The sequence below is a fragment of the Rhinolophus ferrumequinum genome, chromosome 11 (genome assembly GCF_004115265.2).
Source record: "Rhinolophus ferrumequinum isolate MPI-CBG mRhiFer1 chromosome 11, mRhiFer1_v1.p, whole genome shotgun sequence".
In the NCBI taxonomy this organism is placed as follows: Eukaryota; Metazoa; Chordata; class Mammalia; order Chiroptera; family Rhinolophidae; genus Rhinolophus; species Rhinolophus ferrumequinum.
Window position 1 is genome coordinate 69,876,723 of NC_046294.1, and position 22,527 is coordinate 69,899,249.

Below are 22,527 nucleotides of genomic sequence, written 5' to 3' on the forward strand. Positions count from 1 at the left end.
AGCTGAACATTAACTATTTGGAAAAGAACATATAGTACTCCAAATTGTAATTCATTATGACTTCAGAGGTAAACAGTATACCTGAAAAGGGACGGTAGAAATAACTTAGAGCTGTGTTGTTTTTGGTTGTTTTTTACCCTGTAAGTATGTCTATTTTTCAATCTTATGCAAAGGACACTAGAAATGCAGTGCTGTTAAGAAGTTTTCTTATATCTTAGAAGTGCTACAGTTTACATGTCTGATTTTGGTGCTTAAAAAATCGTGACTGTTACCCTCTGCACATCCTTTCCTGCTCCTGCAACTAAAACACTATAAAGTTTACCCATAACACATTTCTTGAAGAAAGTGCTGAGTTGAGACATAGAGTACATCTGACTTGGGTTATTTCAAACTCTCCTCTGCCATAGATGCAGACAGCCAACTTGAAATGATGCACATTATTTATAAATTATTTACCATTTCTAAATATGCTTCACACGACTGGCTTTGCTGAGGTGTTACATCCATCCTTGCAAGCTTCATAAAACAGTAGCAGGCTAAAGTTGCACAGTTAACATTAATTCTCATCAAAGAGAGAACAGCCTTAGCAATTACCCTGAAAAAGGTCAGATATCAAATTTCTTTATGCTGACTTTGATGCCAAATTAGGTCACACTGCGGGCTTGGATATTGTATGACTTCTGCTCTTTCTGTACACTGTGTCATCAATATACGGTGCTTCATTTGCTCCCCTGACTTATGAGTCAGTGATTAAGCATTAATATTCTTCAGAGCATCGCATATCAGTTGGTGCCAGAGCTTACATTTATTTTTATATAAGACCTTAAATATTTAAAATCAAACTAGAACTATAGGGAATAACTGAATTTATACAAAGACCTGTCATTTCATGAGTTTTGATGTTGCTTACACTTCTTTGGCTGTAAAAATTAACTACATTGTGTGGCAAATTGAAAGAAAAAAATCAGATACAGAATCCAGTAGTGATGTTCTGGTATTATTTTTAATATTTTAATAATTTTAAAGTTGCTTGTAAACACATGTTTTTCACACTTAGGAACAAAGATAAAAATCAGAAGTTTACTTGGTATCAGAAAATTCAGGAAATTTTAAATATGGTAAGGGATTAAATATTTTTAAATGTATCCGTTATTATAATGACATTTTTATCTTTATTGATTCATAAACATTGCCATAAGAAATTCTAATTCTATTCTAATCCATTGTGTCATGAATATTATTTACATTTATTGGCAATGTTATATCTATAAAGCAACCTTTTAAGTAATAAAAAAGCAATGTTATTAGTTCCCAAACTGCAAGGGGTGGCAATGTCATTCTGACTTAATAGACTGCAATTTTATTAAATAATATAGTTCAGTGTTCCCAGGGTCATTTGATTAGGAAATATTTAATGAAGGCATTAATATTTACTCCTACCCAACCTCCAGCTGGAATTTCATGGTGTGAGAGCACCAGGTTAATTGAGTTTTATCGCCAAATCTCTAGACCACTTTAGAAATAACTGTAATGCGTGTTCCCTAAGGTCTGATCTATGAGAAGTGGGAAAATAGAAGAAAAAATGATTAACGTATAACTAGATTCTGCTGACATCTTCAGCATAGATATTCATTAAAAGTTGGAGCAACTAATGAAGATTTCTCTGAAAAAGAGTTATGAGTCACTTTTCCTTCCAAACCCTGAGCAGGAATGTGGAGAAAAAATGGGGTGGTCTTGCGTTAGCCAACAGAAACACAAGAATATATAGTCATTGAATTTTTTTGTAGCTCAATAATTTCCATCAGTGGCCAAATTTTTTTCTAATTCACTCATGGGAGTACACCTGTTAGAAGAATAAACATGTTAAGTACCACCCTTTCGTTTTCCACTCTTTTAATCCCTCAAAGTAAAATGAGTATTAAAATTTGGTATTTATGTTTGTATTTTGTAACCCAATCAATGTAGAAGGTGTAAGCCCAGTATTCAATTATGTCCCAGTATTCAATTAGTACAAGCTAGTAACTAAAGTGCAGATAATAAAAAGTAACTAAAAATAGTTACCATTTATTGAGTTCTTACTATAAACCAGACATAGTTTTAAGTGCTTTATGTGGATTGATTTATTTGATCTCTACAACAACCTATTAAGGAAATAGTATTCTTATTCCCATTGGAAATGTAAAGAAACTGAGCCACAGAGCTATACATACATTGCTCAAAGCCACAGAGCTGCTATGAAGTAGAATCCAGATTTAAATCCAGGCCACCTAACTTTGGAGCTGATATTGCAAAGAGGTTTACTGACAGAGCTGCTCTCATCCAAAATTCTCAATCAATAAAATGAGTGGCCAAGGTGTAAAGGATGTATGCAGCAGAGCCATGAGAAGAGTTTTGTTCCAAGGAACTGAATCATGATGGCAGCAAAGCAACAAAAAAAGAAAACAAGTGTTGGCAAGTTTTCTCTCAATGCACTCTGCTTTCTTTTTACTTCATTATATGTATCATAGTTATTAGTTTATGTTTTTAGAATAATTTTGTTTGTTTATTTAATGTTTCTCTACTAACACTCTACCAATTTGTAATCTTCTACCAATACTCCCAGACTGTAAATTTCCTGAAGACAGGAGCCATTTGTGACTAGTCACAACTGTATCTACATTTCCTAATACATTGTAAAAATTCCAAAGAGAGTTGTTGAAAAACGCTAATGAATGCTGAATAAGAAGGAGTGAATTTGGAAGACAATGATGTTTGTGTTTGCTGAAAAAGACCAAGAGTTATGTGTGAAGGAATCCATTTAGAACCCATTAGTGTTGCTTAGCATTTTTTATTACTGAGCCTCTTTGAAATCCTGGGTGCAGAATTTGGACCCAGCATGGCCTCCTTTTCTTACCTAGTAAATGATAGCAATTGAAGCGTGACCAGAAACAGGTTCTGAATCCTGAAATACATTTACCAAATTATCTATCTCAGAAGATGCTTTTCAGTGACAGAGCCAGAATTTTTTAAGAGCTGACACAGAACCCAAAAAGAGTTGTTAACTAGAAGTAGGAGTTAGAATGAGCATAGGTAAATAGTGGAATATCAAAGATTGAGAGCTGGCTACACGCAACTGAGACTAGAGTAAAGGTGGACTACATCCCGGCGGGAGCTGACGTCCATGAATAGGATCATTTAAAGGATAGTGCAAATGGAAAAGATTTCTTTTTCTAGAATATACCAACATTTGGAAGTTAAGGAAACAAAGAATAACAGGCAAAGGCAATAAGTATTAGCCAGTGAAATAGAAAAAAAAAAAAAACATGGGATTGTAGTATCCTGGAATCACATGAAGAAATGTTTAAAGTAAAAAGGAATGGTTAACCCTGTTGAATACTCCTACTAGGTCTATTACAGTAAAAATTGATCCTTAGATTTAGCAATCACCTAGTTATTGTTAACTGTGAAGAGAGTCATTATAGTGGAATTGTATAAGCAAGACTGCTTGGAATGAGCTCAAGGAAGAAAGGGAGAAGAGGAAGGAATTGAACACAGAGACCGTCAGCAGTTCTTTTCAAGAAGTCTTGCTGTGAAGGAAAATAAGTGAAAGGAATGGGAAGGTAAAGATAGCTATTTTTTTAAAGGTTATGTATTTTTTTTATAGTTCTGGGAATGATCTAACAGGGAGACAAAAATTGATGCTGAGTAGAGATAAAGGGAATTTTCTAGAAAGATGTCCTTGAACAGTCAAGATGGGAAGTAATTGGATTCAATGCACACAGGTGGGAAGTTGGCATTTAAGACATGCACCGACAATATATTCACAGCATATCAGTGGAAGCAAGACAGAATATATGAGTGTATATACAGGTGGTGGGACCTTGTGCAGGACCCTCTCTTTGAATGGCTTTTATTTTGTCAATGACATAGGAATGCCAAAAAGGTCTGGAGCTTGAGGCCAGAAGATAAGATGTAACTTATTTATTCAGCAGGGTGGGATAGTAAATGGAGTAGGGAAACGTGATAATATTACCAGGAATCTTGAAAATCTCGCTTGTGATGAATATCATGAACTGAGACCTTTAAAGATGATTTTGTGTTCTTCTCCAGATGCGTTCAGGAACAGAGTATGTTGATAGTTGGATTTAAACTAGACAGGGAGTTTTGTCTGTGAAAACAATAAAAGGTAAGGATAGTGTGTTTGAAAGTACATTGAAGGGAGTAAGCAAATTAAGGACCACAAACCCTAAACTGGCTAGGGAGGGACTTGAGGAAATGAGAGGGGTGCAGGACAAGTAAAGAGTATTAATCCCAGTAGCCTGTAAGTTATGAAAGGGGTTGAGATCCTAGAGAGAAAGAGATGAAGTAATTAAGATACGATGGACAGAAATGCAAACGCTTGAATTTAAAATTAGGACGGGAGTGCTGTATTTTTCACCCTCAACAGAGACCTGCATGTGTAAATTTAGTCTCTCGAAGTTGAGGGTTAAACAGCATCCTATGACTGAAATACCATTTTCCCATTTATTTACGCTAATATATCCATTTTCCAGAGCTGAGGCTCTCCCAGAACTAGGATTGAGGAGTAGGAAAATTAGAGATGTCAGAAAAAGGGCTTGAGCAGCGAGGAGGCCATCAGATAGAAGAGTTAAAAAATGGAAGAGAGAGAGAGAGAGAGAGAGAGAGAGAGAGAGAGAGAGAGAGAGAGAGAGAGAGAGAGAGAACTCCCTGAATTGATAGTAAGTTGCACTCAGACCAAGAGCTGATGGAGGCTGTAGGCTGGGGTCAGAGTCCATAGGTCTAATGCGATGTAATTGACAATTTAGGGGTTCCAAACTTGTTTCAGAGCTTGGAAAGTCCTTTTCCCCTCCTGGCTCTGACCCCACTTTCACATCCACCATTCACTGAATGTGGAGCGCTCAGCCAGCTTTGATACTGCTGGGCAGCCACTGTCTGCAGGGCTGGCCTCTCTGTACCCATTGAGGACACTGTCAGCTGCTCTCTTGTCTGCACTGAATGACTCTCTTTCCTTTCCTTTAATGGTATCCCATTTTCATGCATTTCCTCTTTCCTTTCCAGTTTCCAATACATTTGTTGTTCTCTTACATGCTGGAGCTCCTCAGGGTTCTATTTTCAACACTATATTCCTCATTTTCTATATTTCCTTAGCAAACTCATCAATTCTAATAGAGTTAATAACCACCTATTTGATTACCATTTAATAATCTCTCATGAGCCAGCATCTCCCTTATGTTTACAGAATCTTATAAGCAACATGGATGTCCTAGAAGCAGCTCAAGCTCTCCACCTTCCCAAAGCTGAATTATTGAGCTTTCACCTCAAGCACTTGCCTTTATCTGCCTTCTTATCTGTCTTCTAGTAGCACAGATCATTCTGTTTCTCACTTGCCCTTTCTTGCATCTAATCTAATCAATTAGTAGTCTTGCTAATTTTATTCCAATATAGATGATCTTCTCCTTATTCCTGACTAATCTGTGCTTTTATTACAGCTTTAGGCTCTTGAGTAGTCGTTGTTTTCCTTTGTCTTGTTCCAAATGGCACTGCAGCCAGAGTGATCTTTCTAAAACATATTGCTCTCCTTTCAAAGTCATAATATTTTAACATGATGTATTAGGAATTTCATCATTGGTCTCTTGCGTACTATACAGCCTTATCTCTCCTTTCACCTCTCTCCCTCAAACTCTGAGCTCCTGACTATTTTAATCGACCAAGTATGTCATGCTGCCTTTCCTTTCCAGATCTTCATATATTTTCTTCCATCTCTCTAGAATATCTTTCCTTCCCTACTCAGAGTTTTGCTGAGCTAATCACTAATGGGATTTCAGGACCAGGTTTAGACAGAATTTTACTTGGAAACCCTTTCTGATGGCCATAGGCTGAGTGAGAGGATTTCTCAACCATGGGAAGAAGGCCATAGGTCCCTGAGTTTGCTTTTATATCACACTGGATGGAAGTTGCAAGCATAGTTACCTTTCTTTTCCACTAGATTATTAGTTTCTTAAAGGTTAGTGCAGTATCCTGTTCACCTTTGTATCCCTAGCATGTAGCACTTACTAAGTTTTGATAAGACGGTTGTGGAATATATAAACAAATTCATGCATTGTCAGATTTCTAGTAACAGCTTTGGGGTTCACTTTAATTGATGCAAAAGGAATCTCCACTGCAATAGAGGCAACTGATTACACAACAAATGAAGCTGTGCTGTGGAGCACACAACCAAACTAGCATTTGGCTCATCTCTATTCATATAGAGTGGCATAAGTCAATGACTGTACCACTTGGACAGTATGTGTATGTATTTTGTATATCACAATGATGATCCTGGCTTTTTGAACCTCCTGATAGTCCTTCTAGTTTTTCACTGATTATCCTTACCTGGCTTTAAGAACTATAAACCACATTCTCATACTCCATTTGAATTTTTTACCCTAACATGGGACAGTTTTTCTTTTTGTATATGAGCAGGGTAGACAGCTTAAAACAAGGCTGTGCTGAGAAATGAGTAGGTTCAGACACTACAACTACAAACTTCCTTAAAGGAAAATTCATGCTCTCTTCATTACATTATACCTCTAGGTGCCAAAACTTGCATTTAAATCCAGGTTTTAAAGGAGATTTTATGTCTATCCATAATCTCTTCTCATACACTTTACCCAGGAGATGTTAGCTATTTTCAGTTAAAATTGATCCACAGTCACCATACTTGTGGTTGAATTCAAAGACATGAATCTCATAACAGCTCCTAAAAGGCTTAGATGAAACATATTATGCTCATTTTAAATGTGGAGAACATGTAAAAATATACTTTTCGAGTTTCAGAAAAATATTTATAATTTCACAGAACAGAATTAATTTCATGCTTAATACCTAAAGTGTTATTTTTAAATCACAGAAATACTGTTATATTTTATAATATCAGTATGATTCTAAATAATTAAGAGAAACCTTACTTACAAAGATAAATTATTTTCTACCTAAAATTAAGTTCAAATGTCAGATGCCTTGAACAAAAACATCTGATTCTTGAAATTATTTTCAAGATTCAATTGATATTAGACCTAGAAAAAAATTCCAATTCCAAATTTTTCTTGAGAATTCATCATAGTTTGTATTTTTAAACATTTGATCTATATGCTAACATGACTTTAATTTGTAGACATAAAGGAGAGTTAGTACAATCTACTTTGGGTACATATGTTTTATAATGAAAAATCTTGGGAATTCAAGTAAAATGTGGCATTACATTTCTCAGTAATCAATAAAAGAATTTCATAATAGTATCCCCACTTGTACTATTAGATTACATAAGAAAATCTACAAAACAAATTCATCTAAAAAATGTTACATTCCATAGTGATTTGACTACTTTTGAAGAATCTCAGTCACAATTTACAGTCTAGTCAAACTACATATGTTACATTAGATGCATTTTCTACTACATGATAAATTTTAGATGACAAAATCTACCAGGGGTGCAAAAAATATGTATGCACATGACTTGTATTCAGCTTTTGTTATCGGTATATATTGAGTATTACAATTTTAATACAGTTTTTTCCTTTCTTCAAATGTGCATACATTATTTTTGGCACCCTCTGTTTACTTATAAAATGTAATCAAGAATGTTGTTTTTTTTCTTTTTCCCATTTTTCAATCATAAAAAAGGAACCAAACTGTTTTAATATTAAAGCAAACAAAAAGTTAATTCCCAAGTATTCCTGACGCAGAAAATAAAAATAACCTTTGAAATTTTCCTTCCTTCCTTCCTTCTTTTTTTCTTTCATTTTTCCTTCTTTCTTCCTCCTTTCCTCTCCTTTCCTTTCCTTTCGTTTCCTTTCTTTCATCTTTTTTTCTTTCTGTCTGTCTTGCAGAACCTCAACTTTATAAGAAGACTGAATTTCTAGAAAATATTTTTAAATATAAAAGTAATATTTTATTGTTTGTCCACTTTCACTGTAATTTGCATTTGTTTGCAGATCCGGGGGAAGTTTTCAACATGTCTTCAGAAAAAATAATTTTCATAGGAAAAAAATAAAATAGTCTCCTCAGAATCCACGTTTTATATTTGTGTAAATATTTTATTGCATATTTCAAAACTTCCTCATATTCATATTTTGTAGAATGATTCAAGGTATAAATATTAGGTTCATGTAAAAGTAGCTGCAGTTTAAAAGGTTAAAAACAAATACAAAAGTGACAATTACTTTTGCACTGACCTAATAACATCTCCCATAAAATTTTAATGATGGCATCAAAATTATTAGATGACTACTATGTCTTACATGTTGTAATATAATTCAGAAGAAAAATTAAATATAGCCTCTGTATATTCTTCCTTTAGCTTTTCCTTATCTGGCTAGCTCTTTATCTCTCTCTCCTTCAATTTTAAGGAGTAGAGAGGGGTGGAGTAGCCATGATTGTAGGTCCTTGCTTTTCATCACTTTGAATATTTCATGCTAATCCCTTCTGGTCTGCAAAGTTTCTGTTTAGATTTCAGCTGAGAGTCTTATAGGAGCTCCCTTGTAGATAGCTGACTGCCTTTCTCTTGCTGCTTTTAAGAGTTTCCCTTTGTCTTTAGCCTTTGGCATTTGAATTGTGATGTTTTATGGTGTGGGCCTCTTTAGGTTCATCTATGCTTCCTAGGCTTGTATGTGTATTTCCTTTGTTAGGTTATGGAGGTTTTCAATCCTTATTTCTTCAAATAGGTTCTCAATCCCTTGTTCTCTCTCTTCTCCTTCTGGTATCCCTATGATGTAAACATTGGTATGCTTAATGTTGTCCCTGAGGTTCCTTAAACTATCCTCATTTTTTGGATTCTTTTTCTTTTTGCTGTTCTGATTGAATATTTTCAGCTACCTTTTCTTCTAATTTACTGATTTAATTCTTGGCTTCATCTTATCTGCTGTCAATTCCTTATAATGTATCCTTCATTTCAGTTATTGTATTCTTCACTTTTGATGGGTTCTTTCTTATGGTTCCTATGTCATTTTTTATGCTTGCTTTTTGTTAAAGTTCTCACTAAGTTCCTTAAGCATCCTTATAACCAATACTTCGAAATCTTTATCTGGTAAATTCCTTGTTTCCATTTCATTTAGTTCTTTTTCTGGATTTTCTCCTGTTCTTTCATTTCAGAATTTTGGACATTTTTTGTTTTGTTTTGTTTTTTCCTCATTTTGGCTGCCTATCTGTTTGTTTCCATATATTAGTTCGATCTGCTATGTCTCCCAGTCTTGCCAAGTGGCCTTATGCAGTAGGTGTCCTTTGGGGCCCAGTGGCACAGTCTCCCTGGTCTCTTGAGCCAGATGCTCCAGCAGTGTCCCTTGTGTGGGTTGTGTGTGCCCTGTTGTAGCTGAGTCTTGATTGCTGTTGGCATATCAGTGGGTGGAATTATCCAGGACCACAGCACATGAGCTGTTGTGTGGGGACTGACCCCACAGAACAGGATTTACCCCAGTGGGATCTGGTGCCTACCAAGACTTCTCTTTGGTGTGGCACTTTTTAGTGTGGCACTAATTGGGTGGTATTATGTTGTAGTTTGAAGCTGGCCACTGAGTGTTCTGGTTCTGGGGCCTTTGGCAAGGGACTACTTAGCAGGCCAAGGTTAGCCACTGCCTGTGACTAGCCTACGGCTACCTGATAGGATGAATTTCATCCATATGTGCCAAAGTGATCCATGGTTGATCACTGTATGTGCTGAATCTAGAGGTGAATGGGAGAGGTCACGCTGTAATCCAAGGCCAGCTGTCTCCAGTACCAGACCTGTGACAGTTCTGCAAAAATCCCAGGGCATCCTGATGCCTGCCACCATATATTGCCTGTCCATAAGGTTCAGCCAATGAAAGAGCCTCAGGTGGTATGGGTGATGGATGGGGCCAGGTCTCAGGGAGTCACCAGGGTAGAGAGAGCAGAACTCACCAGGCCAGTGAAAATTCAGATTTGCCTGTGTAAGAAGTGGTGTTAAATAGGTTAATGCAGATTCAGATTTGACCCCAGTTCTGAGCCTGGGTCCACTCTGCAAATGTCTTGGAACACACCAAGGCCAACCGCCACCTATCTGGGGCCCACATACATCAAAGAGTTGTCCAAAAAAGACTGGAGTAAGGGCTCACACTTACTGTCTGCCAGCTGCAGAAAGCACCTCTGGTGTTGTACAAATTGGGTGAGGCAGAGTCCCAAGGAGTCACCAGGGTAGAGTGAGCAGAGCTCACCAGGCCAATGAAAATTTAGATTTTGCTGTATGGGAAGAGGGCTTGACACAGAAAAGACGGTTCCTGCCTACCAGCTGTATGGGAAGAGTGCTCAACACAGGGACAATGGCAGCTTTCCCTTTAGTTGTTACCCTGAAGCCAAACAACTGAATCTCTCCCTGTATGTCTCTGGCACCTCATGAGCCACAGTTCCTCTGTGTGGAGCCCAAAGTGAGTGCCTGGATGTGAGAGAATCTGAGCACAGGCACTTTAAGAGGACACCTGGGTTTCTAGCTGCCTTCTGTTTCACCCAGATGGATGGAATCTCCACTGACTTTCACAGCCAGATGTGGGGGCTCATCCCTGGCATTGGTGTTTTGGGCTGAGGAGCCCATTGTGGGACTGGAACCCATTACTCTTCAGGGGAGACCTCTGCAGCTGAGATATACCTCCCAATTCTTGACTGTTACGTGCAGGTGTAAAGCCAGCCCATTTCACATCTCTGCCCCTCCTATCAGTCTTGATGTGTCTTTTTCTTTATTTCTTTATAGGACTTCTGTTCAGTTAGTCTTCAGATGGTTCTCCTTGTTAATTGTTCTATAATTTAGCTGTAATTTTAATTTGGTCAGAGGAGGAGGCAAGCACAGTGTTTACTTACACCACCATCTTGACTGGAACTAGAATTCACTTTTATTGTTGCTTTTCTTTTACAGAATATGCTGGAGCTCTTCCTGGTCTCCCTACTTCATATGCTGCTTTGCTAAGAATTAAGAAGAGTTCATCTTCATCCCTCTTTGGTTCAAAGGCCAGACCCCGATACAGCAGTCCTTCATTAGGAACACTGAGTGTTTCTTCACCGAACTGGCGAGGAGCGGCTCAACATTATTACTCCCCCATCAATCTGTATCATTCTTCAGATGCCTTCAAACAAGATGGTAAGTGTCAGAGGAAAATTATGCCTGCTGGAGTTAAACAGACAAGGAAGACTTTATTCAAGAGTATTGCAATAGGGGTCAAGACTCACAGTAATGGGGAAGTTAAACTTAACTTCTCTGTAAAAGACAATGTGAGAGTTTTGGAAACTCGCACAACATTGAGAAAACATTGAGAAAGAGTTTGGCCAATGTGATTAGGTCATCTGTGTTTACTAATTGGTGTTTTACAAAGTTTGGTTGTTATTTTCCTGTAGAGACTGAAAGGGGGTCCTCTTTTTCTTGATTACATTTGAAAGAATGGCTCCCATTCTTTTAGAGGTCCTTGAGAAAAACATTCCTGGGCAAGAGACTGGAAGAAGATTTGCATGTCACAGGGGCAGAGCAGGAATTTATAATTGCAAGATTTATGAAGTAAATGCTTTATGAAAAGGGAGATTAGGAACCCATAGTTAGTTAGAAGCTTGTCTAAAGTAGTAAAGCTGAGGAAAATGTGAAGGTGGTCTTAATCAAAAGTTAGTCTTCTGTTTCACACAGCTTCCAAGAAATTTTTATGTATTTAATTACACCTGATACCAATCCTGATTTAGGATTAAGACCAAATAAACTCATAGAGTGAAAGACAAATATAAAACTCCTGAAGGACAATTTGATAATGAATATTAAAAGCCTCAAAATAATTATATCCTTCAACCCTATAGTGATGTCAGTTAAATGAAGGACCACTATGCAGCTATTACCATTATGGTTTAAACAACATTTTCTAAATATTTTCTAAATTTGTTAATTTTGGATATATCAACAAAACAAGGGTAATTAACAATCAGAGAAGCACTAGCACCTAATTATTACCAGGTTCTATGCCAGGATCTCTTGTATAGCTTATATCAATAATACTCTCAATAAACACGTATGTGAGGTGGATATTCTTACGGTCTCCAGTGAAATTGGAAACTGAAGGCAGATAACTATCTTTGAAAAAGCTCAGTAAATTTGAAATCTAATTGGCTTTATTAAATGATTCATGAGTAAGCAAGCATCCCATTTTGCAAGTAGAAGAACTCTTGGAAGGGTTGTGCAAAAGAAAAGAAAGGATTAGTTTTAGGCTAGGTCATTTTCTTTAGGGAGGAAGGAGATGGATTTTTCTAGCAGTATTGAACAGTATCTCGCTAGTATTGAACAGGAAATTCCAGACTGATTGGTTTAAAATTCCACTCCTGGGAGAGGCTGAAACTGCATTGGATTAGTTATTAAACTTTGGTTTGGTGACATGGCTTAGCAAAGTGACTCCATTTGGCCGGTTCTTTTTTTCTTTTTTAAACAATTCCCACCTTTTGATTAAACTGTTAGTCTCAAGGATGTGATCAAAATTTAAGAAATTAGCACTACTCTCCGTTATTTCCCAGCTTTTACTGATTCTGTGTGATATTCACAGGTTGTGATGTTTTTATTTAATCCCTATGATACTTACTCACAAGTCATGGCTTCCTGTTCATAATCCTTAATTTGGTCTTTTATTCATTCCCTTTTTGATGTTCCATCCTTAAGGAGATTATTTGCTTGGCAATTAGTGGCTGTAAGCATGTATTTAAAGCTTTTGAGAAGGAGATTATTATGATAACTTTAAGAAGGATAATTCCCAATGTTTGGGGTGTATTTCAGAGCCATGGTCTCCAAGACCCAAACCAATCAAAGAAAGACCTCACAAAAGGTGTCAGCCTTTTAAGCCAAATGGCTTGCTCATTGATCTTATGTAACTGTTTCAACTTCACCACAAGTGTTGATCTAGGAACAGCAGGTGATGTTCACTACAGCATAGATACCTCCTTGCTCAAATAAAAGATAATCCAGAGCTTTTCAATGTCTCCAAGAGTTAAGGAAAGATTATTACTATTTACTGCTAACCAGGGAAGGAGGGCCCTGCCAAAGTTAGCAAACCCTGATTCATGAAAAGACTCTTCATAGGTCCTTTCTAGAACAGTTAGGGGGACACTCTAAGAAGCATTGCCCAGCTGTTCACCAGCAATCTAGGCATTTATAGGCCCAAGGAGAAAGATAACTATGACAGACAAGTATAAATCCAGTCAGGCACAATTGCCCATTCAATCCAGGGGTCAGTTAGGTTTTCTCATAGCCTGAAATAAAAAAAAAAACTTCTAAATTCCAGGGGTTACCCCCTTAGCAATGGCCTGGAAGATATGGATGATGGCATTATCTTTTCAGGCTGTGAGGACAGAACCAGGAGTGCAGTTTCCAGGCTCTCGGCCTCACGTGGAAAGGTGCTGGCTCAGGTGGTAAATAGCCATCAACTGTGATTGGATGGCCATCAGCTGTAGCTAGTTGGCCGTCAGCTGTAACCAGTGAGACATTGGCCACTAATATAACTGCCATGGCTACGCTAGCAGAAAATGGGGGCTAGCAAGAAGATGGTGGCTGGCAAGTGCAGATTGCAGTTAACAAGTGGGGTTGGTTAGTTGGCAGAGAAGTGGATGGCAGGTTGCGGATAGTGTGGCTTCTGCTTCCTGTGTCTCCAACCCAGCCGCCAGCGAGACTATAGCAGTATGACTCCCCTATGTATGGCTCCATGGGTGTTCCTTTTTGGCCTCACCATGTCCTGCATTCTTATGTGGGGACCAGGAGCTGAGACCCTGCCTGACACCCTGCATGACACAGGCCAATGCCAGAATAAAAGAAAGAAAGAAAAGAAGAAGGGCTTTCACGTTCAGTGAAAGAAGGAAGTCTTGATCCTGCATCTTGGTTGGAGGCAGTCTACATCAATGTCTATTACTTCTCCTAGTCAATTTAATTTGAAGGTCTCCAGTGTTTATAGAGAATCAGATGTCAGGCACAGCCTTCTTTTGAACTATGAGATGTGTATCCAAGGCTCAATGTCTTCTAGTATTAAGGCTATGTCAGTGGTCATGAGTACTTGCTAAGATCCCTCTCAGTAGGGCTGTTCTCTGATGATGCTTCCAGAATACACATTCACCAGGCTTTAGACTGTAACCAACAGTACCCCTTGAGTGGGGGTCTGGAAAATCTTCCTTACTCTGTTAATAATAGGCTTGAGTATAAGACATTAAAGACTTAGTAGCTGGTCATACTAGCATGAGACAACAAGGGATCAGTGGAAGATTATACACCAACAGATATTTTTCTACCAGTGATTACCTCATGTGGAGTGAAAACACATTTTTTAACTGTTTCTCTGCCATTATGGAAATATCAGCCTTGCAGCAGGAGAAGGCTTCAACCCATCTGGAAAAGATACATACTATATACTACTACAACAAGAACATATTGATAACCCATATTAAGTGGCAGTGGAATGAAGTCCAGCTACAGGTGCTCAAAGGGTTCAGAGGAAGGAGGTTCGAGCAAGGCCTCTGAGGACATTTCTCTGAAATGCATTTTTCTTAAATGGTGGGTAAAAGAATGCAACCTCCCCTCCACCGACCCACCCCCTGACCCCCATCCACAAAGAAATAGAGTTTGCCAGGGAACTTGGAAAAACCAACCGGCTATCTTGGGTTTCTCATAGCCCTGACTATTTGTTTAATATACAGCCATTGTTTACCCACCTTAATTTCTCTCATTCAGGAGCAGACTGTTGCCATGTTACAAGGACATCAGGAGGTCAAAAGTCTGGCAACGAGGGGTCATTTTTTGCAGCAACAGAATGAATTTCATCCATATATGGCAACACCTTTATAGATTTTGTTGTTTCTGCCTTTGCATGAAAGTTAACTCGGGCATTTCCCTAATACTCGGGTTTAGCGCTCAGTGTGAGCCTCAATCTTGCTGTCGGACCACATCTTAAGCTAGGGTACATTAGACTTTCAGGGACTTTACGGAATTTTTGAAACTCTGTTAACATATACAGATACAACATAAAGAAAGCTTAATATTATTTCTTATTTGACCATGCTTCCCACGTAATTTAACATATCAAATAAGCCTAATTAGTTCAACATCACCCTTTTTATAATTAGAAAGACAAATCCTTTGATATTTTCCCAGATCCCTCTGAAAAAATGTCAAAGTTAGTTTGGGGTCTAAAAAGACTTTATTTAGAATTTGATTCTTGAGATGTTGTTCAAAAGTATCACAAGATTCTAAAACACTTGGCTTAATAAGATCACAGGTTATTATGAAGCAATACTTAATTATTTGACCAAAGTGACATTAAAAGATTAAAAAGACAAATACAGAAGGTTAGCTATTCCTATTGAGAAGATTCAGTTTTCTTAAGTAATCAAAGACCTGATTAAGCCAACATAAAGCAAAAAATTATTTTGATAAAACATAGAATCTTTGCTTTCTTAACAGATTGCTTGAGAAGAAAATACTTTCAGCAGATGAAAGAAAATTCAGTTTTGGTTTTACATAAGTACACTGTAGAGGAGGGACCCACTTTACCCTCAAGGTTCTTCTGTCTGGTCTAATAATCAAATAGACATGAGACAGATTAGCAAGAGAAAAATAACCAAATTTAATACATACGTATGTGTGGGAACCCTGAATACATGAGAGAGTCAGAGACCCCACATGCATACGAGTTTCAGAGACAGAAAGGGAGATCTAGGAAAGGAAGGCATTTTGAGCTAGGGATGAGGTAATACGCATGCGTGGGGGCTTCAAATGGTCATTGAAGGATGATAAGAGCAAATGTTTAACTTCACCCTGCCACATAGGTGAGTCATAAAGACGTTATTGCTGATAATCTCTTAAAATGGGCAAGGCCCCCAATTCAAATTCTTCTAGGTAGTTAAAGGGAGGGGCAGTAGTTTCTCTTGAGCCTGAAGATCAAATTGCCTTTACCTCAAAATAATCTACATGCTACTGCGGCTCACCTTGGGGTGGCTCATTCCAAACCCTCACAACACCATTGATATTGAAGTTTAATTTTTAAAACACTTAGCTTTCAATTTTTAGCCAGCTTAATTACACAAGGTAAAATTCTCTCTTTATCTTTCTCTCTCTTCCACTTTTTGTATACATTTAGTTTGTTCTTCATAGCCAGAAGTTCTAGTTTAGATAAAATTATTCTCATTTTCTTTAATAAGAATGTATTTTCATGCCATTTCTGTGTTGGCGTAGAATTAACCCCCGGTCGTTCTCAGAATGTAAAAGAATTTACGAGACTCCACAAGAGTATCCAGAGAAAAGATTTATGGAAAGTCAAAAGGGGAGAGAGAGAGTTCTGTTTGAAACTGGCAGAAGTCTTGACAGAGCAGTCTGAGAGAGAAAGAGCTGTGGAGACAGAGGGGTAAGAGAGAGATACTGGCAGGAGTTTAGCCACGGCAGAGTCTGATGGAGGACACCTGTGCCGATGAGAAGGCGTGCTGCAGGATGTAGGGTGCTTGTCTGCTTGCAGGAGTGTTGCCATTACAATTGTGTTCTCCTGAGAACTGTCCTGTTCCCATCTATGATGGATGTTAGCTTGCAGGGGTTTTGCTATTGCGATTGGGAACTGTTCTGTTTCCTACCTATGATGGATGTAAGGTGCTTGTCAGCCTGCAGGTGCTGTGCTGGCCAGGGGAGTCAGAGCCAAGCAGTTAATATTTAGCTCATTCCTGTTAGCTCACAAGTTTGCTCCTGTTAACTCTTTGCCTGTCCCATCCTACCAGATGGCAAGCTCACTCCTGTTAACTCTACTTGTCTCATCAATTTCTTAGCCAAAAACTCATCCTACTGTCCTTGCACAGTCACCCTCCTTATTATTTCAGTTAGTGCCAGTTACACATATTAGAATTTTTAACCTTTAAAAACCTCAATTATGATAAAAGCTAAGATAGTAAACATTTATGAACTGTCATTCATATTAGCTATTTGTGGCTTGGCAAATTTATAAATACTTTTTTTTGTTAATTTTGGAAACATGTGTTTTCTCAAAGTAAATTTCTCAGCATGGTGTAAGACATATTTACTAATAGACCCAATTTTATCTTTAGTTTTACTGCAACAGGAAGCCTAATGTAGTAAAACTTATGTTCAATAATTAATGTTTCAGTCTTTTTTTTTTTTTTTCATTTGGAAATGACCTAGGTATCTAACAAATTTCCACCATGTAATTTAACTTAGCAAAACTTTAAGGCTTCAGGTTACTGAAAAGATTTGGGAAACTTATTTGAAAGGTTCACCTAAAAACTTCGTATCATACTTATATATATTTATTTTACTCACTTTTAATTATGTTTAAATGACTTACAAAAATTCCATCATACCACGTTGTTAATACACGCATATGTGTTAACAAATTTCTTAATTACAAATTTTGTAACAGAGATCATATGAACTTATTTGACTAGTAAACCCAGGTAGGATAAAGTTATCAGCATTATAATTAATGTTGATAATTCTAAAGACATGTCTGTTACTGGGGTAACTGCTTGGTCCTTTTGCCAATGCGATAAAGAATTACAGATCAGCAAACATGAAGATATAGAGTAAGAAAAGTTTATTAGGATATGTTCTAAGGGAAGAACTGGCCAAGTCAAGAGAGACAATGGCCTCAAAATATTTGGGACTTGAGTTTTATATTGCTGACTCTGGGGCAGCTCTGTCTGTGATGAGCAGACATGAGTCATTTGATTGATATGTGTAAGTTATATAACCCATTCCTTTCTGCGCATGCCTTTACCCTTAATGCACAAAGAAAAACCCATGGAGGGGGTATTTAATAATGCTAATTTATTGTAACTCTATTATAATGAGGCTAAGGTTAGGCCAAGGGCAAGTTTTAACATTCTGTGCAGGTGTCAGAAACCAGATAATTCTGGTTGGATTTCACTTTCCTCTTATCAGGATGTTCTAACCACAAAATTAGTCCATGGGGAGTGGACATAGGTGTACAAAGAGCAGGTTACATTGTTGCCCACCCTTCCTGTGGCTCATGCCTACCTTCTGCCTACATGTCTATTTTAATTAAATTAACAAATTTAAACTAGCTTTAAATTTAAACTATTCTTTAAATAGTTTATTATCTTAGATCAAATGAACTTGAAAAAATATTTAGGTTTGTCTCTATCTTTCTGAGAGTTTAGAATGCCTAATCTTTATAATCACTTAATCTTCAACCCAATTAAACAGAGCTCTTTGGAAATGCCATCCAGAGGTAGAAAAATGCGACACATTTACAACATACATATAAAGGCGCCCATAGACAGATGCAAGCAGACCTCTTTGTCATGAGACAGGTAAGGTAATGCAAAATTCACTATACAAGAACAGGTGGATATAATTTTGGTTTTGGCAGTTGGAATAAGTTAAATTTATCTGCTCAGATCACTAAAGCTTTTACTAATATTTGTGAAGAAAACACTTAAGAGTTGTACTTGTCCTTGACAAGTCAAGTTCAAAATGACCTTTCCTCCTTTTTCCTTTTTTTTTTTTAATGAGAATTACCTTCTTGAAATTTGCATTTTAAAAATATGGCATAGATAACAGTTGCTGGAGAAGACCAGGTATTTACTTCCCATACACACAGAGAAAGAAATGCAAGCTCCTTCTAGAAGGTCTTTTTTTTCCCCTAAGGTCTATATTTACAAGCCTTTTGAGATGAATAGGGGAGGTTTTTGGAATGGCAAAAAAATTCATGGCCTTTGAATTATTTCTGGAGCCATATCTCTGGTTCTGTAAGGACTAGATTTGTAAAACAAGATCTGCTGTTTTTAGTACCTCAAAAAGTTAGGTTGCTTTCTAAATGGTACGGAAGAACTGACATATTCATCCTGTTTTCAGAATGTTTCTTTCCCTCGGGAAACATTTATCTTAGGAGAGAAGACCTAAAAAAAGTCCTTATGGTCTCTGAATGTCAGCTTCCAATTTTGGCCAAATTTCTGATCAAAAAGTTATTAAACCTTTCAAATATCTTTGCAGGTTTCACCTGGTACAAACAGTCAATATTGCTGACAGTGTTAAACAACTCCATGGACCCAAGAGAGTGCAAAGGTTACTACCTTCCCCAAATCCAGAGTCGTTCCCAAAGATAGTCAAAAGAAAGAACCAACAGTCTGTATGTCCCAGGCAGGCAGAAAGCCAAGCCAAGGTTTTAGAATGTAAAACAAGACAAGAAAGAAGTCAAAAATAGCTATCCCTGAGAGAGAAACGATCAATGACCAATTGGTCTGGAGTTGGAAAGGAATGGACAACATGAAATTTTATTTTCCCTTCTCACTGGGCTCAGGAGGCAATCCATTTACAAAAAAAAAAAAGTTTAAGGATCCTCCATGGGTTTCAGAAATTCTTTACTGTGGCCCTTAGACTGGCTGTTGACTTCGGCGTGAATGATACCTGAGAGGTATCACATGTAACCATAGGTGGTTGTATTTTAAATAGGTAATTATTCAGTCGTCTTTTCAGAATGAGAAGACAGTTTAGACAGACGATTACTAGAATGAGTACTCAAATAAAGGAGGATAGAGGGAAATAGTAGGAGTTATGTCAGTCTTATAGTTTGACATAAAAGGGTCTGCTTGCCTGAGTGCACTCAAGTCAAATAAGATACTAACAGAAGTTTGCAGCAAAGAAAGTAAAGGTTTATTTAAGGAGTTGGTGCCAAGCTATTGCTCTCAAAAACCTGGCTCCCTGATGGCCTCCCGTGGCTACATTACATAAGGGGAAAAAATCATTCATCATGGTTGCTATGGGAGCTGGGGCTGGAGGCTCTACTGATTGGTCGGGGCTAAGGCAGTGAGCAGCTGATCATGACTTCAGGTCCTGGGGTCAGTCATGATGTTCTTAGGTCTGATTTCCAGGGGATACAGTGCATGGAGCTGGTCCACTTTCATGAATCTGGAGCTGAAACATAACTGAAAGCAGGGTGTTATCTTTGTTTTATTAAAACCTTATTCTGGTTTGAGGTTTAGTTATTATATTCTAGTCATGGTTGATAGACCTGAAGCTTTATTCTAAAATGAGTATAACACTGACCAGGACCTAATGTCCTAAGGGCTTAATAATTAAAAGGAGAGGACATACAGTATATGTACAGGTAGGAGGCTCTGGGGAAAGAACACAAGGGAGTCATAGTTCTGTCAGGCTAGACAGAGCGAGCTCAGATGAAAGCAAAATGCATGCTAAAGAAATGAAGTTCATGTGCAGTTGCAGTTTTAGCTACCTTTTATCTCTTTAATTTTTCATTAGCCTTTTGCAAAAAGTCTTTCAATGAAACTACTTGGGAATTTTGAAACATTTTGTAAGTTTCTTCATGACAGTTAAAATAACTATCTCATTCTATTTGCTTGACTTGGGACCCCTTCCTTTCAAGTGCATTTTTAAATCATTTTGTCTAACCAGAATGCTCCTCACAAGGGCCATTGCCACTCTAGGTTGTCTCAAGCACGATTTCCCTCCTTTGCAAATATCTGCCACTTCTGGGACCATAGTTCTTAATCATAAAAAAAGCAGGTGTGCCAAAAGGTGGCACACTCAATTCTTTGGATATAAAGGGTCCCATTTCTTAATATCCACTTGAAGGTTGGACTCAGTCCAGCTCAAATCGGACCTAGTCTGATCCCAGAAGCAGTCCAGTTTTTAAATGCCTCTCCTGGAACAGGCTGAAACTTCAATTCGGTTAGTTATTAACTTTTGGTTTGGTGATGCAAGAGTGATTAAATTTTAGCCTGTTGTTTCTTTTTTTTAGCAATAGTTGAGTCAATTTTCATTCACATATCTACTGATTTTAAGGACAATACTGTGGGCTACATTTCAATTATGATTGATGATGAACTAAACATCCAAAGAAACATTTTGCAAAAAGTAAACTACTGCAAAGATTCTAGAAGTGTCAAATTAGGTTGTGGTGCCAAATACAAGTAAACCGATGCCACATGATTACGCCAGTTGTCCCCATGTGGAGAATCATCTCCTAGTGTTGGCACTTAAATTTTATGTATGCATAGTGATAGCTCCTTAACAATGTTGTATTTTTCAAAATACTTATACTTAATACAAGTTGTTTTTTTTGTGTGGGTTTTTTTTTTTTTTTAATTCCCATAATGTTCTGTGAAAGACAATATCAAGAGAATTAGAAGAAAAATTACAGACTGGGAGAAAATATTCTTAAAAGGCATATGTGATAAATAACTGTTATTTAAAATACACAACCAACTCTTAAAACACAATATCAGAAAACAAACAACCTGATTAAAAAATTGGCCAAAGACCTTAACAGATGCCTCACCAAAGAAAATACACAGATGGCAAATAATTATATGAAAAGATGGATCACATCATCTGTCATCAGGGAAATGCAAATTAACACAACAATGAGATACCACTATACACCTATTAGAAGGACTAAAATCCAGAACACTGAAAACATTAAATGGTAGTGAGGTTGTAGAACAACAGGAACACTCATGCATTGCTGGTGGGAATGCAAAAGTGTACAAATACTTTGGAAGATAGTTTGGCGGTTTCTTACAAAGCTAAACATAACTGTTCCTATAAGCAAGCAATTATGGTCCTTGGTATTTATCCAAAGGAGTTGAAAACTCACATCTATATAAAAACCTGCACATGGATGTTTATAGCAGCTTTATTCATCATTGGCAAATCTTGGAAGCAACCAAGATGTCCTGGGGTAGGTCAGTGGATGAATACTATGGTACATCCAGACAATGGGATACTATTCAGTGCTTAAAAAAAAATGAGCTATTAAACCATGAAAAGGCATGAAAGATGCTCAAACGCATATTACTAAGTGAAAGAAGTAAATCTTAGAAGGCTATATACTGTATAATTTTAACTATTTGACATCCTGGAAAAGAGAAACTATGGAGACAGTAAAAGGATAAGAGTTGCAAGGGATGGGAGGTTCGGGTAGAGGTGAACAGGTAGAGCACAGATAACTTTGAGGGCTGTGAAAATACTCTGAATGCTATCGTAACGATAAGTATGTCAATAGACATGTCTAAACCAATAGAATATACAAAACCAAGAGTGAATCCTAACATCAACTGTGGAGTTTGGGTGACTATGGTGTGTCAATAGATGTTCATCTTTGGTTAAAAAAAAAAAGTGCTATTCCAGTGAGTGATGTTGTTAATGAAGGGGGTGTGCATGTTTGGGGGTGGGAGGAATATAAGAAATTTCTACCCTCCTCTCAATTTTGTTGTAACCCTAAAACTGTTAAAAAAAAATAGTCTTTAAAAAAATCTCATTACATTGACTTCAATATGATACTCATTAAGCAGCGATGTTTTGGAATATTTGTTTTTCAAGCATCATTATTTTATGGGATGATACCAAACTGGAATGTACAGTCATGCACTGCCTAATGATATTTCTGGTCAACGATGGACCACATATATGACAGTGGTCTCATAAGATTTTCATGGAGCTGAACTTATAAGGAGTGGAAATGCATGTGGTTCAGGAGGGATTTTTTTTTCTGACAGGAG

The 22,527-nt window shown here is 37.4% G+C and overlaps 1 protein-coding gene across 1 annotated transcript in view; it reads left to right on the forward strand.

Moving 5' to 3' along the window:
• Positions 1–22,527, forward strand: part of CNTN5 (contactin 5) — a 1,273,287-nt gene that overhangs the window by 754,263 nt on the left and 496,497 nt on the right. Inside the window, 1 exon segment of the mRNA XM_033121922.1 lies at positions 10,901–11,122. Coding sequence (XP_032977813.1) covers positions 10,901–11,122 — 222 coding nt within the window.